The sequence below is a fragment of the Neoarius graeffei genome, chromosome 4 (assembly GCF_027579695.1).
Source record: "Neoarius graeffei isolate fNeoGra1 chromosome 4, fNeoGra1.pri, whole genome shotgun sequence".
Taxonomy (NCBI): domain Eukaryota; kingdom Metazoa; phylum Chordata; class Actinopteri; order Siluriformes; family Ariidae; genus Neoarius; species Neoarius graeffei.
In genome coordinates this window covers 72,210,260-72,232,724 of record NC_083572.1, presented here as the reverse complement: position 1 = coordinate 72,232,724, position 22,465 = coordinate 72,210,260, and the positions used below count along the sequence as shown (strand labels likewise).

Genomic DNA, 22,465 nt, shown 5'->3' with positions numbered 1-22,465 from the left:
CCGCCCCTATTTTCTGTGTTAATTAACTCCATTTACCATGATGCCTTGTGGTTTGGAGTATTTTCACTGTTCTGATATGTTGTGACATACTGTGCATTTGGACCAATCAGATTTATTTGCTAGATTTATTTGCTCGTTGTATTTTTATTTGAATTTTGATGTCAGCCAATGGTAATTTGTATATGTTTAATGCCCGCGAGTTTACGAGCTCCCTCAACGTTCCATCACCTCGCGAGAGAGAAGCTCACGTCAGCCCCGCCTGCAGCAGAGGGGAGAGAGGTTGTGTTGTTTGTTAGCTCCATTTCAGTCCTTATTTTTGCAGAGTGTATTTTTTTTATAGTTCGGCCTGCTTGTGGCCATAACGTGTACCTGGGACTCCAGCGTCACTCTAGTGAGTGATCTTGCTGTTTTCGTGGACACATATGCCCTCCGGTGCTGGGCCCACCGGCGCGCTTTCGTCATTTCCCGGGGACTCACTGTGTCGGGACCGGGACCCGACCAGCTACCGAGGGAGTTGGGGTTAGCAGCATCTTGTTCGAGCGAGCTAACCCACAGCAGTAGCTAGCCCTCTGCTCAGGAGCATCTGCTGCGTGACTGCATCGACATCTGCAACTTGATTCATCTGGTCTGATTCTGAGTAATGCGAACCCACACTTACACTGAGACACACACACGTTCCTCTGGTCTCGCCTGGATAGCCAGCGTTTTAGAAGGGCATTGCAGCGGTTGCTGTTCTGCCTGCAGTTCAAAGAGCTGCCACCCGTGCACCAACGGGCCCCAACTGCGCACTTGTTTTTTTTCTTTTTTTTTTCCACTCTTTTCTTTTGATACTTTACCCAGTTTTATTTTCTTACTATGTACTGCTTGTATACACACTGTTGATGTGCTATCTAACATCTCTATGATGCAGGCTAATTGTTTCCGCTCTTCTTGTGCAGGGGTTACCATTTTATTCATATTAGTGATTACATTGCATGCTTCTTCGGGAAGCATTTATTATCAAATAATATCTCCTATTGCTATTATTGCTTATTAATAAATATTATTATTTAATTATATCTTGGGTGTATTGGCTGCTCATTTGGTTCTTTATATTTGAACATTCTGACATGCACACTGTAGACTAGCTATTAGCTCTTTCACTCAAACTACTGGTTATTTTAAATTCTGAGGAAATACACCATACACTAGCTTCAAAGGTAAGGGTAGTATTTTTGCAGTGGAGGCACCGCACTATTAAATTTATCATTCATTAGCTTTATGATTATTATTCTCTCTCTATACTCATACTTGTACCGTCACGTATCAGGAATCTCAGCCAGCTCACCACTCCACCACTGAGAACTTAGGATCCTGTTGCGCCATTATTTATTGTAACTTTTTAATAGTCTGTAGTGTACTGTGCTGGGTGATTAGCACCCGTTAAAAAGGGGTTACATTTAAGCTATTACAAATTTTAATAAAATAACTAGAAATGCGATTTCAAAAATAAAAAATATTCTCATAAATGCACTGGAGCCTGTTAAGAAACGGAAAATAAGAATTGGAGGGAAAAAAAAGTTTCTGTGCAAACAAAGAAACATGAGATTCTGTGTACAAAGAGAGTACATATAAAACCAAACAAACAAACAAAAAAACCCATACTAAGGTAAAATACAAAAAAGTAAACATTACTCCCAGTAAATGGTGTTGCCTCTTCCTCTCTGTAGCTTAGTTCTATTGGACGGTTACATTATACACCTTTGTTACATGTCCCACTGGCATGGTGGCACTACTGCCCACTGCTGCAGCTGCTGAAGGCCGTTCTCTCCGGACATATCTTGGTTTGCGCACTGCAGATTTAAACAAACCAAAAACAAAAACCCCACTTTACATTCACCCACTGCTTGCCTACTGACACTTTAATTGCTAAAGACATCAAGTGACAACAAGGCCTGTGAACCACATTACAACTTCCAGGTTTCTTTACATCATGGTATTAAACCATTCAAACCTGGTCAGAGGTATCACTACAGGACACGCAAAACATTCAATTGTTTGGGGCCCTCAATTTCAAGTAGTCTAGTAGCCAGTCCGATATGCGCCATAGTGAACCCAGAAATTGTGACTACAATAAGGTTTTTTTTGATTGATTTGCATTGTATGTGGTCTAGAGATTAATTTTAGCTTGGTTGCTAGAAGTTGCACTTTGGGCATTTTTTTCTAATTTGCATAATTTAATGCAAATCAATCAAAAAACCTTATTGTCGTCATAATTTCCAGGTCCCCTACCCTGGCTACTAGACTAAAGGGGGTCCCTGAAAGCCGTTACTAAGTCAGTGAAACTGTCTAATCTCAAAGCTAGGAGAGTCTAAAATGCTTTTTTTGTGTGTGAATTTCTGATGCTTTATAAAGGAATCCGGATAACATAATAGCAATAAATGGGAATAAAATGCAGGAAGACTGGCTGGGGCCCCCACTGTCCCTAGAATTGCATCAGAGTTGGGTGGTTTTATTAGTTTACCTACGGTAGCTTTGTTTAGAAATATTCCTTCAGGTAATAATTACCAATATATTAGTTTGTAAAGAATGAACAAAGTGATATTTATGAATCTTCAACATAAACATCAGTACGCTGCCTGCTGCTGTTATAGCTAGGTAAATGCCACCATGCAGCACATCCAAAAGGTAGCCTGCTTTTACCATAAAACACATTAAAAGCACAATAGAAAACTGCAGAAATGGTGCAAAGATCAAACTGTTATGATCTAAACAAGCTTGCTAATGTAAGACACAAAACAGGTGAGTACAGTCATTTTTAAAAACAGAAATACAAATATTACAATTAATCTTTGCCAGTTGACTGCTGATATTCTTACAAACATCAAGCATTTGAAGCTTTTCAAAAATTTACATTTCGGCAAATCTAATCTGGATTCATGCAATTAAATGTGCGCAATCATTAAAACTAAAAATCTAGGTCTTTGTATAATGAATAGAATTCAAGAGTTTATTTCACCAGGAAGACATTGTCAAAAGGGGGCTTTTACAATTTGTTGGAATAGATATACACACTTTAATTAAACAAGAAAATACTATACGTTATTTAAAAAAAAAGTTATATTAAATTTGTCCACTATAAATAAGGCCAACATTTGTCAAAGTTCTGAAGTATCCAGGTCAAACGCAAGTTATCCAGAACCTGACATTTCTGATCGTAAATAATCCGGCAGTATGCAGTGCCCTAGCCAGCCGTGCCTTCTTTAGGAACTATTTTCGTTGCAAAATTTTGCCACAAAAATAAACAAAATATTTATCCGTATTGTGCCTGACATTTCAGTTACTCCAGATTAATTTCTTATTTATAGAACCACTGTATAAAACCCATCATATGTTTATTAAAAAAAAAAAAAAAAAAAAACCCACACCCATGGGGTGATGTACTGAAAATCAGCATAGCTGTATTTACCCACAAATTACTCTTGTTCATGTGATATTGCTTAATTAAAATATTCTAAAAGATGTTACTGGTCCTATTCTCTTAATTTTTTTTTGAATTGACTGACAATTAAAATCATTTCTACCTGTAGTTTCATGTCTTAAGGTTGCTTCTAGCTTTCAGTAGTGTGTGTTTTTTATAATTTTTATATAAAATATATACTAAAAAAAAGTCAGAATGGTTAATATCTACGTGATGTCATCTTTACTAGTCTAAGAAAAACTTTTTTTTTTTATTATTTCCTCATTCTATCACACATTCTTACTGGTACACAGTCACATTTCCTTATGATGTGACTCACCTGAGGATGACGCAGCAGGCATCATAACAGCCTGGAAATAAAATAAAATGACTGGTTATATATTAAGCACTCTGAAAATTGAAGAATAAGTTACAGCATGGTGAAACATGAGCTAACGAGTAATTTATGTGAGATTAAGAAAAGCTTACCGTTTCACTTGGTTGAAATATGAAAGCTAGTGGAGAGTAAAAGCATACTTTAAATATAGTCTTGGACCAAACATTAAGCAAATGTTTAAGGATTAATAAATAAGGCCCAGCCAACAAATCAGTCAAGGTTTACGACCACTGTCTATTTCCATCTTATTATATCCCAGCCTGTGCAGTTTGCCTAATCCCATCAGTTGGCTTAATTTTTATTTAATTACCTTTGCGTCTATAGAAGACGCCAGGCAGACGGTTAGAGCGTTTGAGGTAGAAGAAGGAGGCAACAGAGAGAATGAGGAAGAGACTGATCATCAGAGTTCCCAAAAGGACAGAGGCTGCTACACCTGGACCACCTGCCATTACAAAGAAAATATGTAAAGAACTTTGTGTACAGCATTTAAAATAAATAAAAGCAGCACTGTATTTGTGGACGATTCAACAGTATCTGAGTATATAATATACTCTAGTATTACAAACTGAGTACCAACAACCTAATTTATTAGAATTATGCATAAAATTGGATCAGAGGCATTACATCCACATCTGTTAATCCCATCCAGAGAAACAATCCACAAAAATCTGGCTTGATGGAGAGCCGTAATTGATCCAACTGCTAAAAAGCTTTTGAAAGCTCCAGAGAATATGATTAACTGACCAGATGGTCTCAAAATATTGCAATATACAGTTGCGGTCAGAAGTTTACATACACAGACGTGAAGGTCATGTCAATATTAAGCTTTCAATGATTTCTTAGAACCGTTCTTTTACTGTGGCGGAATGGTTGTAAAACATCCATTTTTAATATATTTAAAAAACAAACAAACAAAAAAACAAGAATTTGTGCAAATTCTTATTTTGGGTTACCTGAAATCAACACCGGGTCAAAATTATACATACAGGGTCAAAATTATACATACAGGGTCAACAATATACATACAGAACGTCTAATATTTGGTTAAATGTCCCTTAACGAGTTTCACCTTGACCAGATTCTGTTGGTAGCAGTCAAGCTTCGAGCAGACTTTGGTTGGATATTTGAGCACTCTTCTTGCTAGAATCGGAAGAATTCAATTAAATGTGCGCGTTTTCTTGGCACAGACTTGACCTTTAAGCACAGTCTACATATTTTCGATAGGGCTAAGTTCAGGACTTAAATGTTACCCTGTTTTATCCATTCCACAATCAGCTTTGATGCACGTTTAGGGTCATTGTCCTCTTGGAAAACCCAAATGTGTCCAAGTTTCTGATGGTTTGAGGTTATGCTGAAGAATTCTGAGGTAGTACTCCATTATTACATCCACTTTGTGCAATGCACCAGTACCTCTGGCAGTAAAACAGCCCCACAGTATGACGCTACCGCCACCATGCTGAACAGTATTCCTCCGTACCTCTGGTCAATATCACTAACCAACTCAATCTTTGTCTCATCTGACCACAAAACTTTCCTCCAAAAGTCTTTTTCCACATGGTCAGCTGCAAACTTTATCCAAGCTTGAAGGTGTCCATTTTGGAGCAGATGCTTCTTTCCTGGACAGCAGCCTCTCAGTCCATGGCGTTGTATGAGTAAAACTCACCTGACTGTAGACAGGGTCACTGGTGTTCCAGCAGCTTCCAGTTCATGGCAGGCCTGCACCTTTGTTGTTCCTGACCATCTGAACCAATTTCAGGGTGACAATTTGGGTCTTCTTGCAGTTGTTTAGATATGGCTCCAAGAGACATTCCCGAGCTGTGCAAATCTACGTATAATCCTCTTTCTCAGATCTGCACCAAGCTCCTTGGACTTTCCCATTGAACTGTGTTTAATCATGATCACTTACAGAAGTTAAGAGGTCTTGGCAAGTTAATACATTTTGGAATTTATCATCACTGAATTAATAATTTTCTTCCAGCTGCTCCCATTAGGGGTCACCACAGCAGATCATGATCCGCATATTTGATTTGGCATAGGTTTTTAAACAAACAAACAAACAAACAAACAAACAAACAAACAAACAAACAAACCACACTGAATAACTTTTCTGATGCAACCCTCCCTAATCTGTCCGGGTTTGGGACCAGCACCAAGTATGCACTTGCTTGTGCAACCCCAGTGACCAGGTACTTTTACCTAACCTGCAAGTCTAAACTGTGGGAGGAACCCCATGCAGACACAGGGAGAACATGCAAACTCCACACAGAAAGGCCCCCTGACAGTCGTGAGGTCCGAAACCGCTGCTGTGAGGCAACAGTGCTAACCACTGCACCACCGTGCCGCCCCACTGAATTAATAATCTAACCCTGTATTGATTTCAGAAAACCAAAGTCTTGGGTTTTTTTATATTAAAGATGTATACTGTACAATCGTTCTGCCACAGGAAAGAACAGTTCAACAAAATCACTGAAAACTCAATATTGCCATGGCATTCATGTCCCTGTATGTAAACTTCTGATCGCAACTGTACAATATTATTATTAGTCACTTTGCATAGAATAAATAATATGCTATTGTAGCCAAAACCTGCTAAAAGTTAAAATACTGTGAGCTTACCTATCTTGACTTTTGTGGATATCAAGGTCCGGTCGACAGCTAATATAAAGTAAAAAAGGAGACAGAAAAGAAATAAGGGAAAGAAAACAACAAGAAAATAAGCCAAAAAAATAGGTCATGCTATGCTTCGCAAAACATACACCTACATAATGCCTACCCCCAGTGTACATTTTAGTTTTCTACATATTTCATTCTATTACTACTTTGTCTCTTACTAAATTCTTTTAACTGTTCATGCGCTAACCACCAAAGCAAATTCCTTTGCATGTGAGAACATACTTGGCAAGAAACTCGATTCTGATTCACACACAAATAGTACTGTCATTTACAGCAGCATACAGATACAGTATCTTTACAGCAATGTAAATGATTTAAATGAACTATCTGAGTAGCAGCACTCCTAATAATACTGTTCCTACTATCTTAGACTTGTGTGGTCAGTTGTTGATGTTGATGTTGAGGCAAGTATGATGTATGTACTGTATGAACGTTGCCTGGTCAAAAGAAAAAAAAAGGGGGGGGGGGGGGGGGGGGTTGTCTCTCTCACACCAGTTTCGGTGGAGCACCTTTTGCTCCGATTACAGCATGCATTTGCAGTGACATTGTTTCATCAACCTTATGCAACTTCACAACATTTATATCTGTCCAGAGTTGCATTCTTTTTTTTTTTTTTTTGCCAAGAGCTTGTATTGACACCTGGAGAATCAAATCACTCTGTCAAATCTTCTCCAGCACATCCCAAAAACTTTCAGTGGGGTTAAGGTCAGGACTCTATGGTGGCCAATTCATGAGTGAAAATGATTCATGTTTCCTGAACCACTCTTTCACAATTAGCGCCTGATAAATCCTGGTATTGTCGTCCTGGAATACGCCCATGCCATCAGGGAAGAGAAAATCCATTGATGGCATAACCTGGTCAGAGTATATTCAGGTGACTTCGTTTTATTACCACATAACGTTGCTGAGCCTCGACCTGATCAACTGAAGCGACCCGAGATCATAACACTTCACTATGCATGATGGGTGTGTCACTTCATGAGCTTCCCTTCTTACCCCAACACACCCATCACTCAGGAATAGGATAAATCTGGACTCATCATACTACAAGACCTTTTTCCATTGCTCCAGAGTCCAAACTTTATGCTCCCTAGCAAACTGAAGCCTTTTCTTCTGATTAGTCGCACTAACAAGTGGTTTTCTTATGGCCACACAGCTGTTTAGTCCCAATCCTGCGAGTTCTCATCATTGTGCGTGTGGAAATGCTCTTACTTTCACTATTAAACACCAGTGCAAGTTCTCCTGTCAATTATGTACAATTCAACTTCACCAAGTGTTTAAGTGATCAACAATCATGGCTAGTCAAGATTCCCCCCCCCGACTACATTTCTTCTGCGAAGTTGATGGCTCACTACTATCCTTCCAGATTTTAATAATGTGTTAGACAGTTCTTAACCCAATTCCAGTAATTTCAGCAATCTTCTTAGATGTTTTATTTCGCCTGATACAGACCAATAATTTGACCCAGTAACATCTTTTCCATGAGCATGGGATACGTCATCTGACACAGTTTAAGAAATGAGAAGCTACTCACTGCATCAGTTAGGGTTAAAAGAATTGTTGCCAGCTGAAACATTAATCACTGCAGTAATTATCCAAATCACGCGATCTTATTTAAATCCAAACAGTGACTTTTTTTGGCCAGGCAGAGTGTGTGTGTCATATACATAAAATTTTCAGTAATGTGCGAAGTCCATAAATTTGGTAAAATTTCCACCTCAGATTGATGCAAACACTTTCTATGGCTGGATTGCATTATGACCCACTTGTAAGCTAGGGCTGCGTACCAGTACTGTACCGTGAAAATCGATTCGGTAGTACAGGTCCAAAATACCGGATCATGAAGTACTGGTACTGTACCGATATAAATTTACACCAAGTATCTGCTTATTTTGTGACTGAAGATGCGTAAATCCTACCACAAAGACGAAAATTTAGCACTGGAAAAGACGTAAAATGCCGCACTGAAACTTGAAATCAGAGCCATCTTTGATTTGAGATCCTCTCGCCACAGTCTCACGAGACATTGCGAGAGCCTGGCTGATCCAGCGTTCTGATTGGTCAAAAAGACTCAAAAGCAGGTCAGCCATTTTTCCTTTGCTGGCATCGGCAGCCTTTGTTGCTTTGTGTACTTTTGCCGCGTAAGTTAAAGGCCGCGGAGTAGACTGCGTGTAGTCTGTAGTACTCAAGTGGTCACTTCTCGCTGTGAGACAACTTATGACTTTTTGTCCCAAGTTAACTATAGGGTGACTAAGAAGTGAGGTAGGAAACCTAGTTATGTTCGGTTTTCTTTAAATAAAGATACTGACAAGTTGTCAACAATTTATTAATGTTTCTGTCATTATTGAAGAAGTTCAGAAGAATGTGTCAAATTGTTCAGGTACAGGTCCGGACCTGTACCTAAACCTCTGTACCGGTACCTGTACCTGATGTTACGTTTAGGTACGCAGCCCTATTGTAAGCAGTAATACATAATAAATGTGTTAAATAAATAAATAAAACCCTTCACCTCACCCAACACTTACTGGTGTTGCATAGGGTCAAGTTCTCCAGATCTAAAGTCAGAGAGTCACACTGCACACACCAAACAGTGCTGTTCTCCAGAACGTGGAGACACCCTAGTGGACAACAAATGTCATCATTAGATGACCAAATGACATTCACATAATGTCAAACCTACAGACTAGAGAGGCGGTGTAGCCTTTTGACAGAACAAACTGAAACATGCATTTATTTAAAAAAAATCCTGCAACTCAGGCTGAAAACTTTAAATTTAAAAACACATAAAATGGCACAGTGCTGTGGAATTCTCAATTTTGATTGCTCAGAACTTAACACACTAACCTGCACAGTCCTACTAGCTACAAGACAAATCCATTTGTATTAATGCACTCCTAATATGTGGTTTCTGCAGTAACAACTTACACAGTGACCTATATGACAGATGCTCCATATACATGGATTTAAAAACATTTGTAATCGTTGACAGTTGAAGTTTTATGCGAGCAGATGTTTATTTCACAATTTTGGCAGGAGCCTCCAGTATCAGCGCTTTGTAAAAGTCAGAGGTAAAGCTGTAACACTACGTTTTCTGACATGGGGAAGTCTTCAGGACAGAAGGCTTAGTGGTTTCTCTGCAGTAAATCAATTTTTTCTGCATTGTTAATTTTAAGAGAGTAAAAAGAGACTGGTGATGAATTTACTGTTATAATAAAAGTAATATCAGGAACTAACTATTACAGGAAAATAAACAACGACTGGGTGGTATGATATGACCTGACGCATCATGTTTCATCCCAAACTTAAATCATTGTGTGCAAGCATGTTTGAAAGGCAGGGTAGGTAATTTATTTTAAAACCATTTGTGTTATCCATCCGTCCACTATCCATACCGCTTATCTGTCAGAATCATGGAGCTGGATCCCAGCCAATCCCAGCTGACTTTGGGCGAGAGGCAGAGTACACCCTGGGGAGGTTGCTAGTCTATTGCAGGCCTAACACAGATGACCAACTATTCATACACACATTCACAGCTATGGACAATTTAGAGTAGCCTGTTCATCTAGTCCACATCGTTGGACTGTGGGAAGAAACTGGAGCACCCGAAGGAAACCCATGCAGGCACAGAAGACAGCTTGAAAACTCCACAGAGAACAGCCCCAGTTGACTGGTACGTTCAAATCCAGAACCTGCGAGACGACAACGCTAACCACTGTACCTCCCAATTTTTTTTTTTAATATTTCTTGAAATTCTCTTTACATTTCAACAGCAGTGAATAAATCAAATGCTCTAATAATTAAAAAATGTAATCTGTAGCAGTCGCAGGACTGTAAAAAACCTGTCAATCTGAATGAAATGATTGGATGACCTAAGCTACCTGCCATGGCCTAAAGGTTAAAGAAGCAGCCTTGGGCCCAAAGGGTCACCAGTTCAGTTCGCAGGACCAGCAGGAAAATCCATGATTGATGTGCCCTTGAGCAAGGCACCTAACCCCCAACTGCTCGCCAAGCATGGTGTGTGTGCATTCGTTGCTCTCGATAAAAGTGCCTGTGAAATTCCTGTAATGTAATGTCTACCAACCACACGACACTCTAGCATACGCTTCCTGGTTTCCCCAAAACGACCTACTCTGCCTTTAATTAAAAGGGGCAGACCTCGTTTAATCCTCAGAGCTCTGTTAAATACGGAGCACTTTTCAAATTTCAGCACTGAACTCTTCTATAACAGCATTCACATCATGTGTGTGCATTGTAAACAAAATGCATTCCGCTATGAAACCAAATTGAACGCGTGTAAAAATGGGAGATAAACACGTACCACAATGTGTGCTGTTTACACAGGTTTCATTCATTTTCTGTGTTCTTCTACAGCAATCTTCTGCGTTTTCGAGTAGAGCCTAGAACAAAAACCATTTTAAAATTATTAAAATCAGTTGGCATATTTTTTCATGGTAAGTTACATAGATGCATGCCAATTGGCATGCATGCCAATGCAATACGTCCAGTATGCGGCACCCGCATGGTCATCAGGACTAACCCAATCTCAAGCGGACAAACTGGAAAGAATCCAGAAGCGGGCGTGCCGTATTATTTTAGGGAACGCTTACACAGGCTACTCTTGTGCACTGCAAAGCCTTGGTCTTGTGACATTAGCAGAGAGAAGGGAGCAGCTCTGCCTCAAGTTCACAAGGACATTGCTGAAGTCTGAATACAGAGATTGGCTGCCATTGACCAGGCTTCAGGTCTCAGGCCGTGTCACGAGAAACAGTCAGAAACTGAACTGCCCCAAAACAAGAAAAACCGATATAGTAACTCTCCTATTCCGTACATGTGCAACCTGCTCAATAAGTCTGGGGAATAATTTCCATCTGCAGCAAGCCGCAAATATTTTCCATGTCGTTAACACTTCTCTGTTTTCAGACGATTGAAAAATTAAGTGCAATCGATGTATACATATTTTATTTAAGTTATGTGGATTTTATGAATGTGTTAATCATTGTGTGTAAGGGGTATAGTGTAAGAATCTTGCTACTTTTAATTACGAATGTTACGAGATGGGGGCGGCACGGTGGTGTAGTGGGTAGCGCTGTCGCCTCACAGCAAGAAGGTCCTGGGTTCGAGCCCCGTGACCGGCGAGGGCCTTTCTGTGTGGAGTTTGCATGTTCTCCCCGTGGGTTTCCTCCGGGTGCTCCAGTTTCCCCCACAGTCCAAAGACATGCAGGTTAGGTTAACTGGTGACTCTAAATTGACCGTAGGTGTGAATGTGAGTGTGAATGGTTGTCTGTGTCTATGTGTCAGCCCTGTGATGACCTGGCGACTTGTCCAGGGTGTACCCCGCCTTTCGCCCGTAGTCAGCTGGGATAGGCTCCAGCTTGCCTACGACCCTGTAGAACAGGATAAAGCGGCTACAGATAATGAGATGAGATGTTACGAGATGTGCAATATCGTTAGGCGTATAAGTTTTTAACTTTTAAGTCTGCAAATTGAAAGTAATTCAGTGGCGACTTCACTGCGAATTTCAATAAAGACATCTTGAATCTTGATAGATTTAATACTTGATACATGAATACAGTGAAGTGGCTGAAAACTTAGAACCATATGCATAAAACCAATAGTGTGTGTTGAATCAATGTACATTTCCAAAGAAATACAAGAAGACACCTACCTGGACTAGTGGAATTTCTAAGGCAAAAAGTGCAACCCCAATGATGCAGTAGATTCTAATCATGATGTCCTGTGAGTTAGAGAAATATTGGTCTGGATCAGTGCTTATTAAAGCTCCTGTGTGCAGTAATGCAGCTCCCCCATGACCTCTAGTGCATCAGAGGAGCTTCAATCCAAATCAACAAGTCACATTCAGCATCACACCTGTCTGAATGCTTAACATAATAACTTGCATTTATTTCCAAATAGTAAACCCTTTAACCCACTAAACCACCAAGAGTTAGTAAAGGATAACTCTCTAGCATTTAGCTAGTATATAATCTAGCATCTCACCTGACTATGGCTACTGGGTTAATATTAGTAGTTAAAATCTCACAAACATTTCCTTATCGTCAAAATTAAAAATCCAGAAACACATTTAGAATTTCAGAACACCACACTGGATGAAAACAAACATGAACTTACCTATTCAAGCATCACAACTTGTGAAACCCGTTTCTACATCACTGCACTTCCTGTTTATCATCACCGCACTTGCCAAAATAAAAGTTTGTTCTCTACGTGTAGAGTACTGCAGTATTCTATTGTTACAGAGCGGCGCCTACAATTATCGACACCTTAACGATCTTTTGGCCATTGCAAAAGTAGAAAAGACTTTCAATACGTAAATTGTGCATGAACAGTTACTCAAAACTTCCACCGGAATTTTTTTTTAACCTGATTCCCAATTACTTAGCGTAACAGATCACGTGACACCGTTCCACAAGTATTGACACCTTTGTCAACAGTTATCGACACCGTTCCACCCAGATGATTATTTCTCATCATCTCAAGCCGCTTTATCCTGTTCTACAGGGTCGCAGGCAAGCTGGAGCCTATCCCAGCTGACTACGGGCGAAAGGCGGGGTACACCCTGGACAAGTCGCCAGGTCATCACAGGGCTGACACATAGACACAGACAACCATTCACACTCACATTCACACCTACGGTCAATTTAGAGTCACCAGTTAACCTAACCTGCATGTCTTTGGACTGTGGGGGAAACCGGAGCACCCGGAGGAAACCCACGCGGACACGGGGAGAACATGCAAACTCCGCACAGAAAGGCCCTTGTCAGCCACGGGGCTCGAACCCGGACCTTCTTGCTGTGAGGCGACAGCGCTAACCACTACACCACTGTGCCGCCCAGATGATTATTTATTAATAATAATAATAATAATAATAATAATCGGCGGCACGGTGGTGTAATGGTTAGCGCTGTCGCCTCACAGCAAGAAGGTCCGGGTTCGAGCCCCGTGGCTGACAAGGGCCTTTCTGTGCGGAGTTTGCATGTTCTCCCCGTGTCCGCGTGGGTTTCCTCCGGGTGCTCCGGTTTCCCCCACAGTCCAAAGACATGCAGGTTAGGTTAACTGGTGACTCTAAATTGACCGTAGGTGTGAATGTGAGTGTGAATGGTTGTCTGTGTCTATGTGTCAGCCCTGTGATGACCTGGCGACTTGTCCAGGGTGTACCCCGCCTTTCGCCCGTAGTCAGCTGGGATAGGCTCCAGCTTGCCTGCGACCCTGTAAAACAGGATAAAGCAGCTAGAGATAATGAGATGAGATGAGATGAGTAGATCCCTTTACACACTCATCCAGAAGGGTAATTTTGCACAAGGCCATCTGTCTACAGCAGAAAAAAATAAAATAACAAAATGCGTCTGGAAAAATCCCAAGGAAGTCTGGAGCCAGATTCGTGACATCACCTGCAGAAGCGCCAGCAGGCTGCGGCAGTTTCAGTGCACAGCCTGTGTAGACCAAGCACTCCCATTTCTCTCTCATTGTCCGGTCTTTTGGAAAACGACGAGTACTAATCCCATCATGATTGGTGTTGCTACACCCTCCTACGATACATCTGTTAAACATTTTAATGATTACATGATAATGTTGAAGAAATTTGCAGAAAACCAACAGGTTGTTTTCTTATAAACAAACCAGCGCTGACATAGGATTCAGAGGGAGGCGTCCCGCACGCGACAAATCACTGTTTCCCGGGAAATTCAAATGCCAAGTTTTTTCAGAGGCGGACCAATTCGCCTCAAATGGCTTGATTTCAACTGAATTTTTCTGGTATTGCGCAAGGTAAGAAAAATTACAGAGAATGCAGAATGTTACAGATATTTGACCAAGGTTTAATATAAAATAGGAGAATTACATTTATCTTGCTCCTGAATTTACCTGTGATATGCCCTTTAAAGCCACCAATTAGCCTAACCTGCATGTCTTTGGACTGTGAGGGAAACCGGAGCACCCGGAGGAAACCCACACAGAAAGGCCCTCGTCGGCCGCTGGGCTTGAACCCAGGACCTTCTTGCTGTGAGGCAACAGTGCTAACCACTACACCACCTTTAGTACAAAATATATTTTATATAAATATATCGGGGCAGCACGGTGGTGTAGTGGTTAGCGCTGTCGCCTCACAGCAAGAAGGTCCTGGGTTTGAGCCCCGTGGCCGGCGAGGGCCTTTCTGTGTGGAGTTTGCATGTTCTCCCCGTGTCCACGTGGGTTTCCTCCGGGTGCTCCGGTTTCCCCCACAGTCCAAAGACATGCAGGTTAGGTTAACTGGTGGCTCTAAATTGACCGTAGGTGTGAATGTGAGTGTGAATGGTTGTCTGTGTCTATGTGTCAGCCCTGTGATGACCTGGCGACTTGTCCAGGGTGTACCCCGCCTTTCGCCCATAGTCAGCTAGGATGGGCTCCAGCTTGCCTGCGACCCTGTAGAAGGATAAAGCGGCTACAGATAATGAGATGAGATGAGATGAGATGAGATGAGATAAATATATCGATGTCGGTGCTTATGTAAATGAGGAAGTAATTCTAATGTTTGTAAACAAATGAACTGATAATGTTTAACCTGCGTCAGAAAATCTTTTTGTTCCGCTTTCTACCCACTTTCTAAGTATTTTTGTAGATCACATTTTGTTAATCATTTGTTGTCGTTTGTATTAATTTCTAGTTTTGTAGTTTACCAGTAAATGTCAACAGGCACTCGACATTGTAACCACATGAAAATCCAGGTCAAAGGTCGCATGTCATTCCTCAGACCAAAATGAGTCGTTTTTTTGTTTTTCGTTTTCCAGATTGAATGGAATACTTGAATGATCGGATGATACACGGACCATATTGTAATATGTGGTAGATATTTACAACAAACTGCAAAAAATATTTTCTGAATGGAATCGAAAAATCAGAATATTGAAAAATCGGAATATTTCAAGCATGTAATTTTTTTATATGCTAGGAATTTAATTCTGTTCTAATTCTATTTATTGCAATCGGATTCCAAATACTCTATAAGCATTCCATTCTGGTATGAATCAGGGAAAAAAATAAAAATCACAGCACTTTTATTTTTTAAAGTGATCTACTTCAACAATGTTATTCAAAGATTGCTACATAACAGTTGTAAATGTCACTTAATTCCACAGGGTGTCCATAATGGTGGACACCAGTGAAAGTGATCACTATTATTGAAACATCACGTGACTTCGCAAACGCATGTTTAGATAAAAAATGGTGACTGTCAAATGAAAGAGTAAGAAATAAAGTAGGATTTTGACAAGGAGATCATGAAATATCGGTGAATTTGAGAAGTAAAAACATGTCCATGATCTTTCCACCATGCTTACCTGCGATGATAATGTCCAGGTTTTGCTCAAATTGCTGATCGTGCTAAAAAAATTCCTTTCTTTGGACTGTGGGGGAAACCGGAGCACCCGGAGGAAACCCACGCAGACACGAGGAGAACATGCAAACTCCACACAGAAAGGCCCTCGCCGGCCACGGGGCTCGAACCCGGACCTTCTTGCTGTGAGGCGACAGCGCTAACCGCTACACCACTGTGCCGCCGCTCTAGTCTGTTTTTAAAAAATATATGAATAGCTGTAGTAGAAAATTCAGAAACATGCACTGCAGTTCCAGTCGTAAAACACTACATCAAGTCAATTCTTATTTAACTTCTGAAAGTGTTATATCACAAATAATTATCAAGAAACACTGATTCAGAACAATTTTCTAGTCTACTACATCATCAGTACACACTTCTAAGAAATTCCTATCCTAGGTATGTGCCTTATGTAGTACATCGAGTAAATTGCTCACATTTAACTTCATTCAACTCTGAGATATCTTGATAATTAGATATGAACTTAATCAAATGTCAGTGCAAGCAAAATCTAGTACATTGCTCAATTTATATCTGGACTTTTGTGAAGTGTACGGCTGTTTTGTGACAACGTCCATGATTAAAAAGCGCTATATAAATAAAAATTGTTTGATTAATGTTAGGGTGGCACAGTGGTGAAGTGGTTAGAACTGTCACCTCACAGCAAGAAGGTTTTGGGTTTGAACAACATGGACGATTTGGGCCTTTCTGCAAACAGTCTGCATGTTCTCCCCGTGCCTGTGCAGGTTTCCTCCAAGCACTCCAGTTTCCTCCCACAGTCCAAAGATATGCAGATTAAGTAAAATGGCTACAATAAATTGACCATGAGTGTGAATGGTGGTTTGTCTCTGTGTTAGGCCTGCAGTAGATTTGATACCTAAACTGTGGGCTAGATGGTATTCCTGCCCCTCCATGTCTCAACAACTCCATGGACATCTAATTACACAGCTATTTGCACTCTATCATTTATACAGTGATGCTTATTATTGTTAAAACAATATCTGAAGTGTTCTTTGTAAAATAACAAAATATCTTGCTCTAGACTTTCAATGTTGTAAGATTTTATTTTAATTTTATCTAATATCGGATGGTACAATAATTATAAACGCTAAAAGAATCAGCACATTCCAGTTGTACATATAGTATTACAGTAACTATAATCACCCTTGTAAAAATAATTTCAATAAATGGTTAATGTTCAGTTCCCTCTTCATTTATTCTCTATTCAAAAGGCACAACTGAGTCACACAGGTTGATGTGTGCAACAGACAGTAACAATTTTATCCAAAATAGTTTTTCCTGCCTTAGTCGATTTATTTCCATTTCACATGCATGCAGCTGTTGAAAAGTTCAGTGTTTGTGTAGAACTCTCTCAGACTGTAGTTTCATTACTACACTGTGACTCCATGGAGACATTTTGCACAGGACTGTGTTCCTCTGATAACAGAAACAAAGCTCCAGCTCTCTCTGCTCTTAATCTGTTCTGTTCTTTCAGAATTTATTGCGCATGTCGCTCCTTGCTGAGTTTTTTATGCCCGAGTTGTTTGAAACCAATCTGGGTTTTCTGTGTCGAATAAGGAAGCGGCTTCACCTGGAAGAAAATCAAACACTTTCATGAAGGAGCTGACTCGAATGCAAGCAGAAAAATAAGCAAACTCTTCCATACTCACTTCCGATTTTCTGTTTTTGTAAAATACATTTTAAATACAATCACAAATTTCTCTGGAGTTTTCAGGCTGAGCTCCTCTCAACGTATTTTTTAACCACTCACTTCCTCATTGTTCTTGAAGCATTTGCTTCTATTTGTTAACATTTTTCTTGATAGCAGGGAGACGGTAATGCCTTTTATCTATTTCTCTGTTTGAACAAGCAAAAACAGCACAAAAATTAACCATATTGAAGACAGATTAAGCCTTGCTTGCATGAAAGATGGTGTCTGTCTGACCCCAGCTGTAATTATCACGTGATGCATGACGTCATGCACAAGGGGTCTATAAACCGTATGCGTACCATACTACAACAGTGGGGGTATATAAAATAACTTGCAAAGCAGCCAAGATGTAATGGTGGATGTGTAGTGAGGGACGCTTTTAGGAACTGAAATAAAAGATCAAAAAGCCTAATTTTTGTGGTGCTAGTTCGTAATGTATGCTTATTCCAACTTGCCCGGTCAGGCATGTCAGGGACATATCCCACTTGCCTGAATGCATGTTTCACCTGTCCAGGGCAATCAGGCAGTCCTTAATGTCGAGCCCTTATATACAGTGGTGCTTGAAAGTTTGCAAACCCTTTAGAATTTACGATATTTCTGCATAAATATGACCTAAAACATCATCAGATTTTCACACAAGTCTTAAAAGTAGATAAAGAGAACCGAGTTAAACAAATGAGACAAAAATATTATACTTGGTCATTTATTTATTGAGGAAAATGATCCAATATTACATATCTGTGAGTGGCAAAAGTATGTGAACCTCTAGGATTAGAGGTTAATTTGAAGGTGAAATTCAAGTCAGGTGTTTTCAATTAATGGGATGGCAATCAGGTGTGAGTGGGCGCCCTGTTTTATTTAAAGAACAGGGATCTATCAAAGTCTGATCTTCACAACACATGTTTGTGGAAGTGTATCATGGCACGAACAAAGGAGATTTCTGAGGACCTCAGAAAAAGCGTTGTTGATGCTCATCAGGCTGGAAAAGGTTACAAAACCATCTCTAAAGAGTTTGGACTCCACCAATCCACAGTCAGACAGATTGTGTACAAATGGAGGAAATTCAAGACCGTTGTTACCCTACCCAGGAGTGGTCGACCAACAAAGATCACTCCAAGAGCAAGGCGTGTAATAGTCAGCAAGGTCACAAAGGACCCCAGGGTAACTTCTAAGCAACTGAAAGCCTCTCTCATATTGGCTAATGTTAATGTTCATGAGTCCACCATCAGGAGAACACTGAACAACAATGGTGTGCATGGCAGGGCTGCAAGGAAAAAGCCACTGCTCTCCAAAAAGAACATTGCTCCTTATCTGCAGTTTGCTAAAGATCATGTGGACAAGCCAGAAGGCTATTGGAAAAATGTTTTGTGGGTGGATGAGACCAAAATAGAACGTTTTGGTTTAAATGAGAAGCATTATGTTTGGAGAAAGGAAAACACTGCATTCCAGCATAAGAACCTTATCCCATCTGTGAAACATGGTGGTGTTTTGGGCCTGTTTTGCTGGATCTGGGCCAGAACGGCTTGCCATCATTGATGGAACAATGAATTCTGAATTATACCAGTGAATTCTAAAGGAAAATGTCAGGACATCTGTCCATGAACTGAATCTCAAGAGAAGGTGGGTCATGCAGCAAGACAACGACCCTAAGCCCATGTTTACATTAGACCGTATCAGCGGATCATCAGATTAACGTTTTTAAAACGATTAGTGTGCACACAGCAACACCAATACACGATTTGCGTGCACACAGCAATACCAATACACGGATACGCTCGGCTCCGCAGGCATCCTGCGCTCCAAATCATTCCGCCCTGAACAGCGAGTGCCCTCTGGAGGGTGCGCACTCCGGCCTTGCGCAGCTCACAGAGCACGCGAGTGAAGTGAACAAGCTGTGATTCGGGACTGAGCCGCTGTGTGTGTGATCCAAGCGCATATCACTTACCACTTGCAAGTGGAAGGATGGCAAGCCTAAAGACAATCATAACTACACAATGGGCAGTATTTGCATCAGTATTTGCAGTATTTTCATACTTTTATACTCTTTAATGAAAGGTGATACAAGGCGGAAGTCCGCGCCGTTTTTCAGCAGTTGCGTCACATGACCAACGCCAGCGAATCAGGAAGGTGGATGTCAGTGACGTTGTCCAATGAGACGCCAGCTAGAGCTCAGCACAGCGTATTCTGAATGTTTACACAGCACCGGAGCTGACACGATCTGGACTGAATACGTGGACGCTGGTGGATTCCCGTTTCCCGGCGTTTCCAGGCGGTTTAATGTAAACGGACAGTGCATCCGCGAAGAAAACGAGACAGATACGGTCTAATGTAAACGCAGCCTAAGCACACAAGTCGTTTTTCCAAAGAATGGCTAAAGAAGAATAAAGTTAATGTTTTGGAATGGCCAAGTCAAAGTCCTGACCTTAATCCAATCGAAATATTGTGGAAGGACCTGAAGCAAGCAGTTCATGTGAGGAAACCCACCAACATCCCAGAGTTGAAGCTGTTCTGTACGGAGGAATGGGCTAAAATTCCTCCAAGCCGGTGTGCAGGACTGATCAACAGTTACCGGAAATGTTTAGTTGCAGTTATTGCTGCACAAGGGGGTCACACCAGATACTGAAAGCAAAGGTTCACATACTTTTGCCACTCACAGATATGTAATATTGGATCATTTTCCTCAATAAATAAATGACCAAGTATAAATTTTTGTCTCATTTGTGTAACTGGGTTCTCTTTATCTACTTTTAGGACTTGTGTGAAAATCTGATGTTGTTTTAGGTCATATTTATGCAGAAATATCGTAAATTCTAAAGGGTTCACAAACTTTCAAGCACCACTGTATATATATATATATATATATATATATATATATATATATATATATATATTACACATACACACACACACACACATTACATACACACACTCACCAAGGACTTTATTAGGAATGCTATACAATTTTTCATGGCATGGATCCCACAAGATGTTGGAAACATTCCTTTGAGATTCTTATCCAGGTTAACATAATTGCGTCACGTAGTTCCAGCAGATTTTTTTTCAGGTGCACTTTCATACTACGAATGTCTATTGGATCATCCCGAAGGTGTTCTATTGGATTCAAATCCAGTGACTGGGAAGGTGACTGAAGAACACTGAACTCATTGTCATGTTCATGAAAACAGTTTGAGATGACTTGCTTTGTGACCTCGTGCATTATTATGCTGCATATAGCCATTAGAAGATGAATACATTGTTACCGTGAAGGGATGCACACATGGTCAGCAACAATACTCAAATAGGCTGTGGCATTCAAGTGATGACTGATTGGTATTAAAGGTCCCAAACTGTGCCAAGAAAACATTCCCCACACCATTACACCACCCAAATTCTGACCCTACCATCTGTGTGCCTCAGCAGAAATCAACATTCATCAGACCAGGCGACGTTTTTCCAGTTTTCAACTGGCCAGTTTTGATGATCCTGTGCCAACTACAGCCTCAGCTTTCTGTTCTTGACTGACAGAAGTGGAACCCAACGTGGTCTGCTGCTGTTGTAGCCCATCCACTTCAAGGTTTGATGTGTTGTGAATTCGGAGATGCTTTTCCGCTCACCAAAATTGTACAGAGTGGTTATCGGAGTTACTGTAGCCTTTCTGTCAGCTTGAACCAGTCTGGCCAATCTCTGTTTACCTCTCTCATCAATAAGGCCTTTCTGTCTGCAGAAGTGACCTCTGGATGCTTTTTTTTAATCACACCATTCTGAGTAAACTATAGAATGTTGTGCATGAAAATCCCAGGAGATCAACAGTTATAGAAATGCAGTACTCAAACCAGTCTATCTGGCACCAACAATTATGGCATAGTCAAAATCACTGTGATTTTATTTACCCTTTCTGATGGTTGATGTGAACATTACCTGAAGATCCTGGCCTGTATCTGTATGATGTTACTCATGGCACTACTGTCGTATGATTAGATAACTGCATGAATGAGTGGGTGTACAGATGTTCCTAATAAAGTGCTCAGTGAGTGTATAATGAGGTCACAGGGATGAAAACTAAGTTATAGAGCTTAAGTTTGACCTTTAGACTTTTGGCTGAAAAGTTATCAGTGTTCTGTATCCTCTGAGTAACTGAAGTGCAGCGAGATAATTTTATCAGCAGTGGTTGTTGGAAACGGTATAACAATTTAGAGACAGTTCTAGATAAAACTTTGTCATTGCAGCTATACAACAAAATTTAGTTTGGCAGCACTCAGAGAAAACAGCAGCAAGAAAAAGAATATAAATTCATTCATTCATTCATTCATTATCTTTAGCCGCTTTATCCTTCTACAGGGTCGCAGGCAAGCTGGAGCCTATCCCAGCTGACTATGGGCAAAAGGCGGGGTATACCCTGGACAAGTCGCCAGGTCATCACAGGGCTGACACATAGACACAGACAACCATTCACACTCGCATTCACACCTACGGTCAATTTAAAGTCACCAGTTAACCTAACCTGCATGTCTTTGGACTGTGGGGGAAACCGGAGCACCCGGAGGAAACCCACGCGGACACGGGGAGAACATGCAAACTCCACACAGAAAGGCCCTCGCCGGCCCCGGGGCTCGAACCCAGGACCTTCTTGCTGTGAGGCGACAGCGCTACCCACTACACCACCGTGCCGCCCAAGAATATAAATAAAATACAAAATAAAACACGTGGGGGAATTGTACTGTCGACAGATATTGCACAATTGTTACAGATGTATGTACATTCCTATGTGTAAAGTGATCTAGTAAGTAAAATAAAATGCAGTGTAAGCAGATTGCAATAACTGTATTTACAATCCTGAATGTAAAGTATTATGTTAGCAGCAACTTGGTGTGTGTGTGT

The 22,465-nt window shown here is 40.7% G+C and overlaps 1 protein-coding gene across 2 annotated transcripts; it reads right to left on the bottom strand.

Moving 5' to 3' along the window:
- Positions 1–624: 624 nt before the first annotated feature.
- Positions 625–12,691, bottom strand: c4h1orf159 (chromosome 4 C1orf159 homolog). 2 transcript variants are annotated; one of them, XM_060918319.1, is made up of 9 exons: positions 12,639–12,691; positions 12,175–12,243; positions 10,828–10,906; positions 9,035–9,127; positions 6,453–6,491; positions 4,147–4,278; positions 3,929–3,954; positions 3,780–3,810; positions 625–1,832 (listed from the first exon to the last, which is right to left on the bottom strand). In XM_060918319.1, exons 2-9 carry the CDS (start codon positions 12,235–12,237, stop codon positions 1,717–1,719), a joined length of 579 nt encoding a protein of 192 aa, XP_060774302.1. In that variant the 5' UTR covers positions 12,238–12,243; positions 12,639–12,691; the 3' UTR covers positions 625–1,716. The 2 variants fall into 2 exon arrangements, with proteins under 2 accessions (XP_060774302.1, XP_060774301.1); XM_060918318.1 differs by having other exon boundaries at positions 12,175–12,339; positions 12,639–12,683.
- Between the last annotated feature and the right edge of the window lie 9,774 nt (positions 12,692–22,465).

Excerpts from the sequence above, each read along its gene's own strand:
- c4h1orf159 (XM_060918319.1), bottom strand. The coding sequence starts at position 12,237 with ATGATTAGAATCTACTGCATCATTGGGGTTGCACTTTTTGCCTTAGAA. Across the intron at positions 3,955-4,146 it reads CGTCTTCTATAGACGCAAAG|CTTTCATATTTCAACCAAGT; the intron begins GTAATTAAATAA and ends ACTCTCCACTAG. Across the intron at positions 1,833-3,779 it reads GCCTGCTGCGTCATCCTCAG|TGCGCAAACCAAGATATGTC; the intron begins GTGAGTCACATC and ends TTAAATCTGCAG.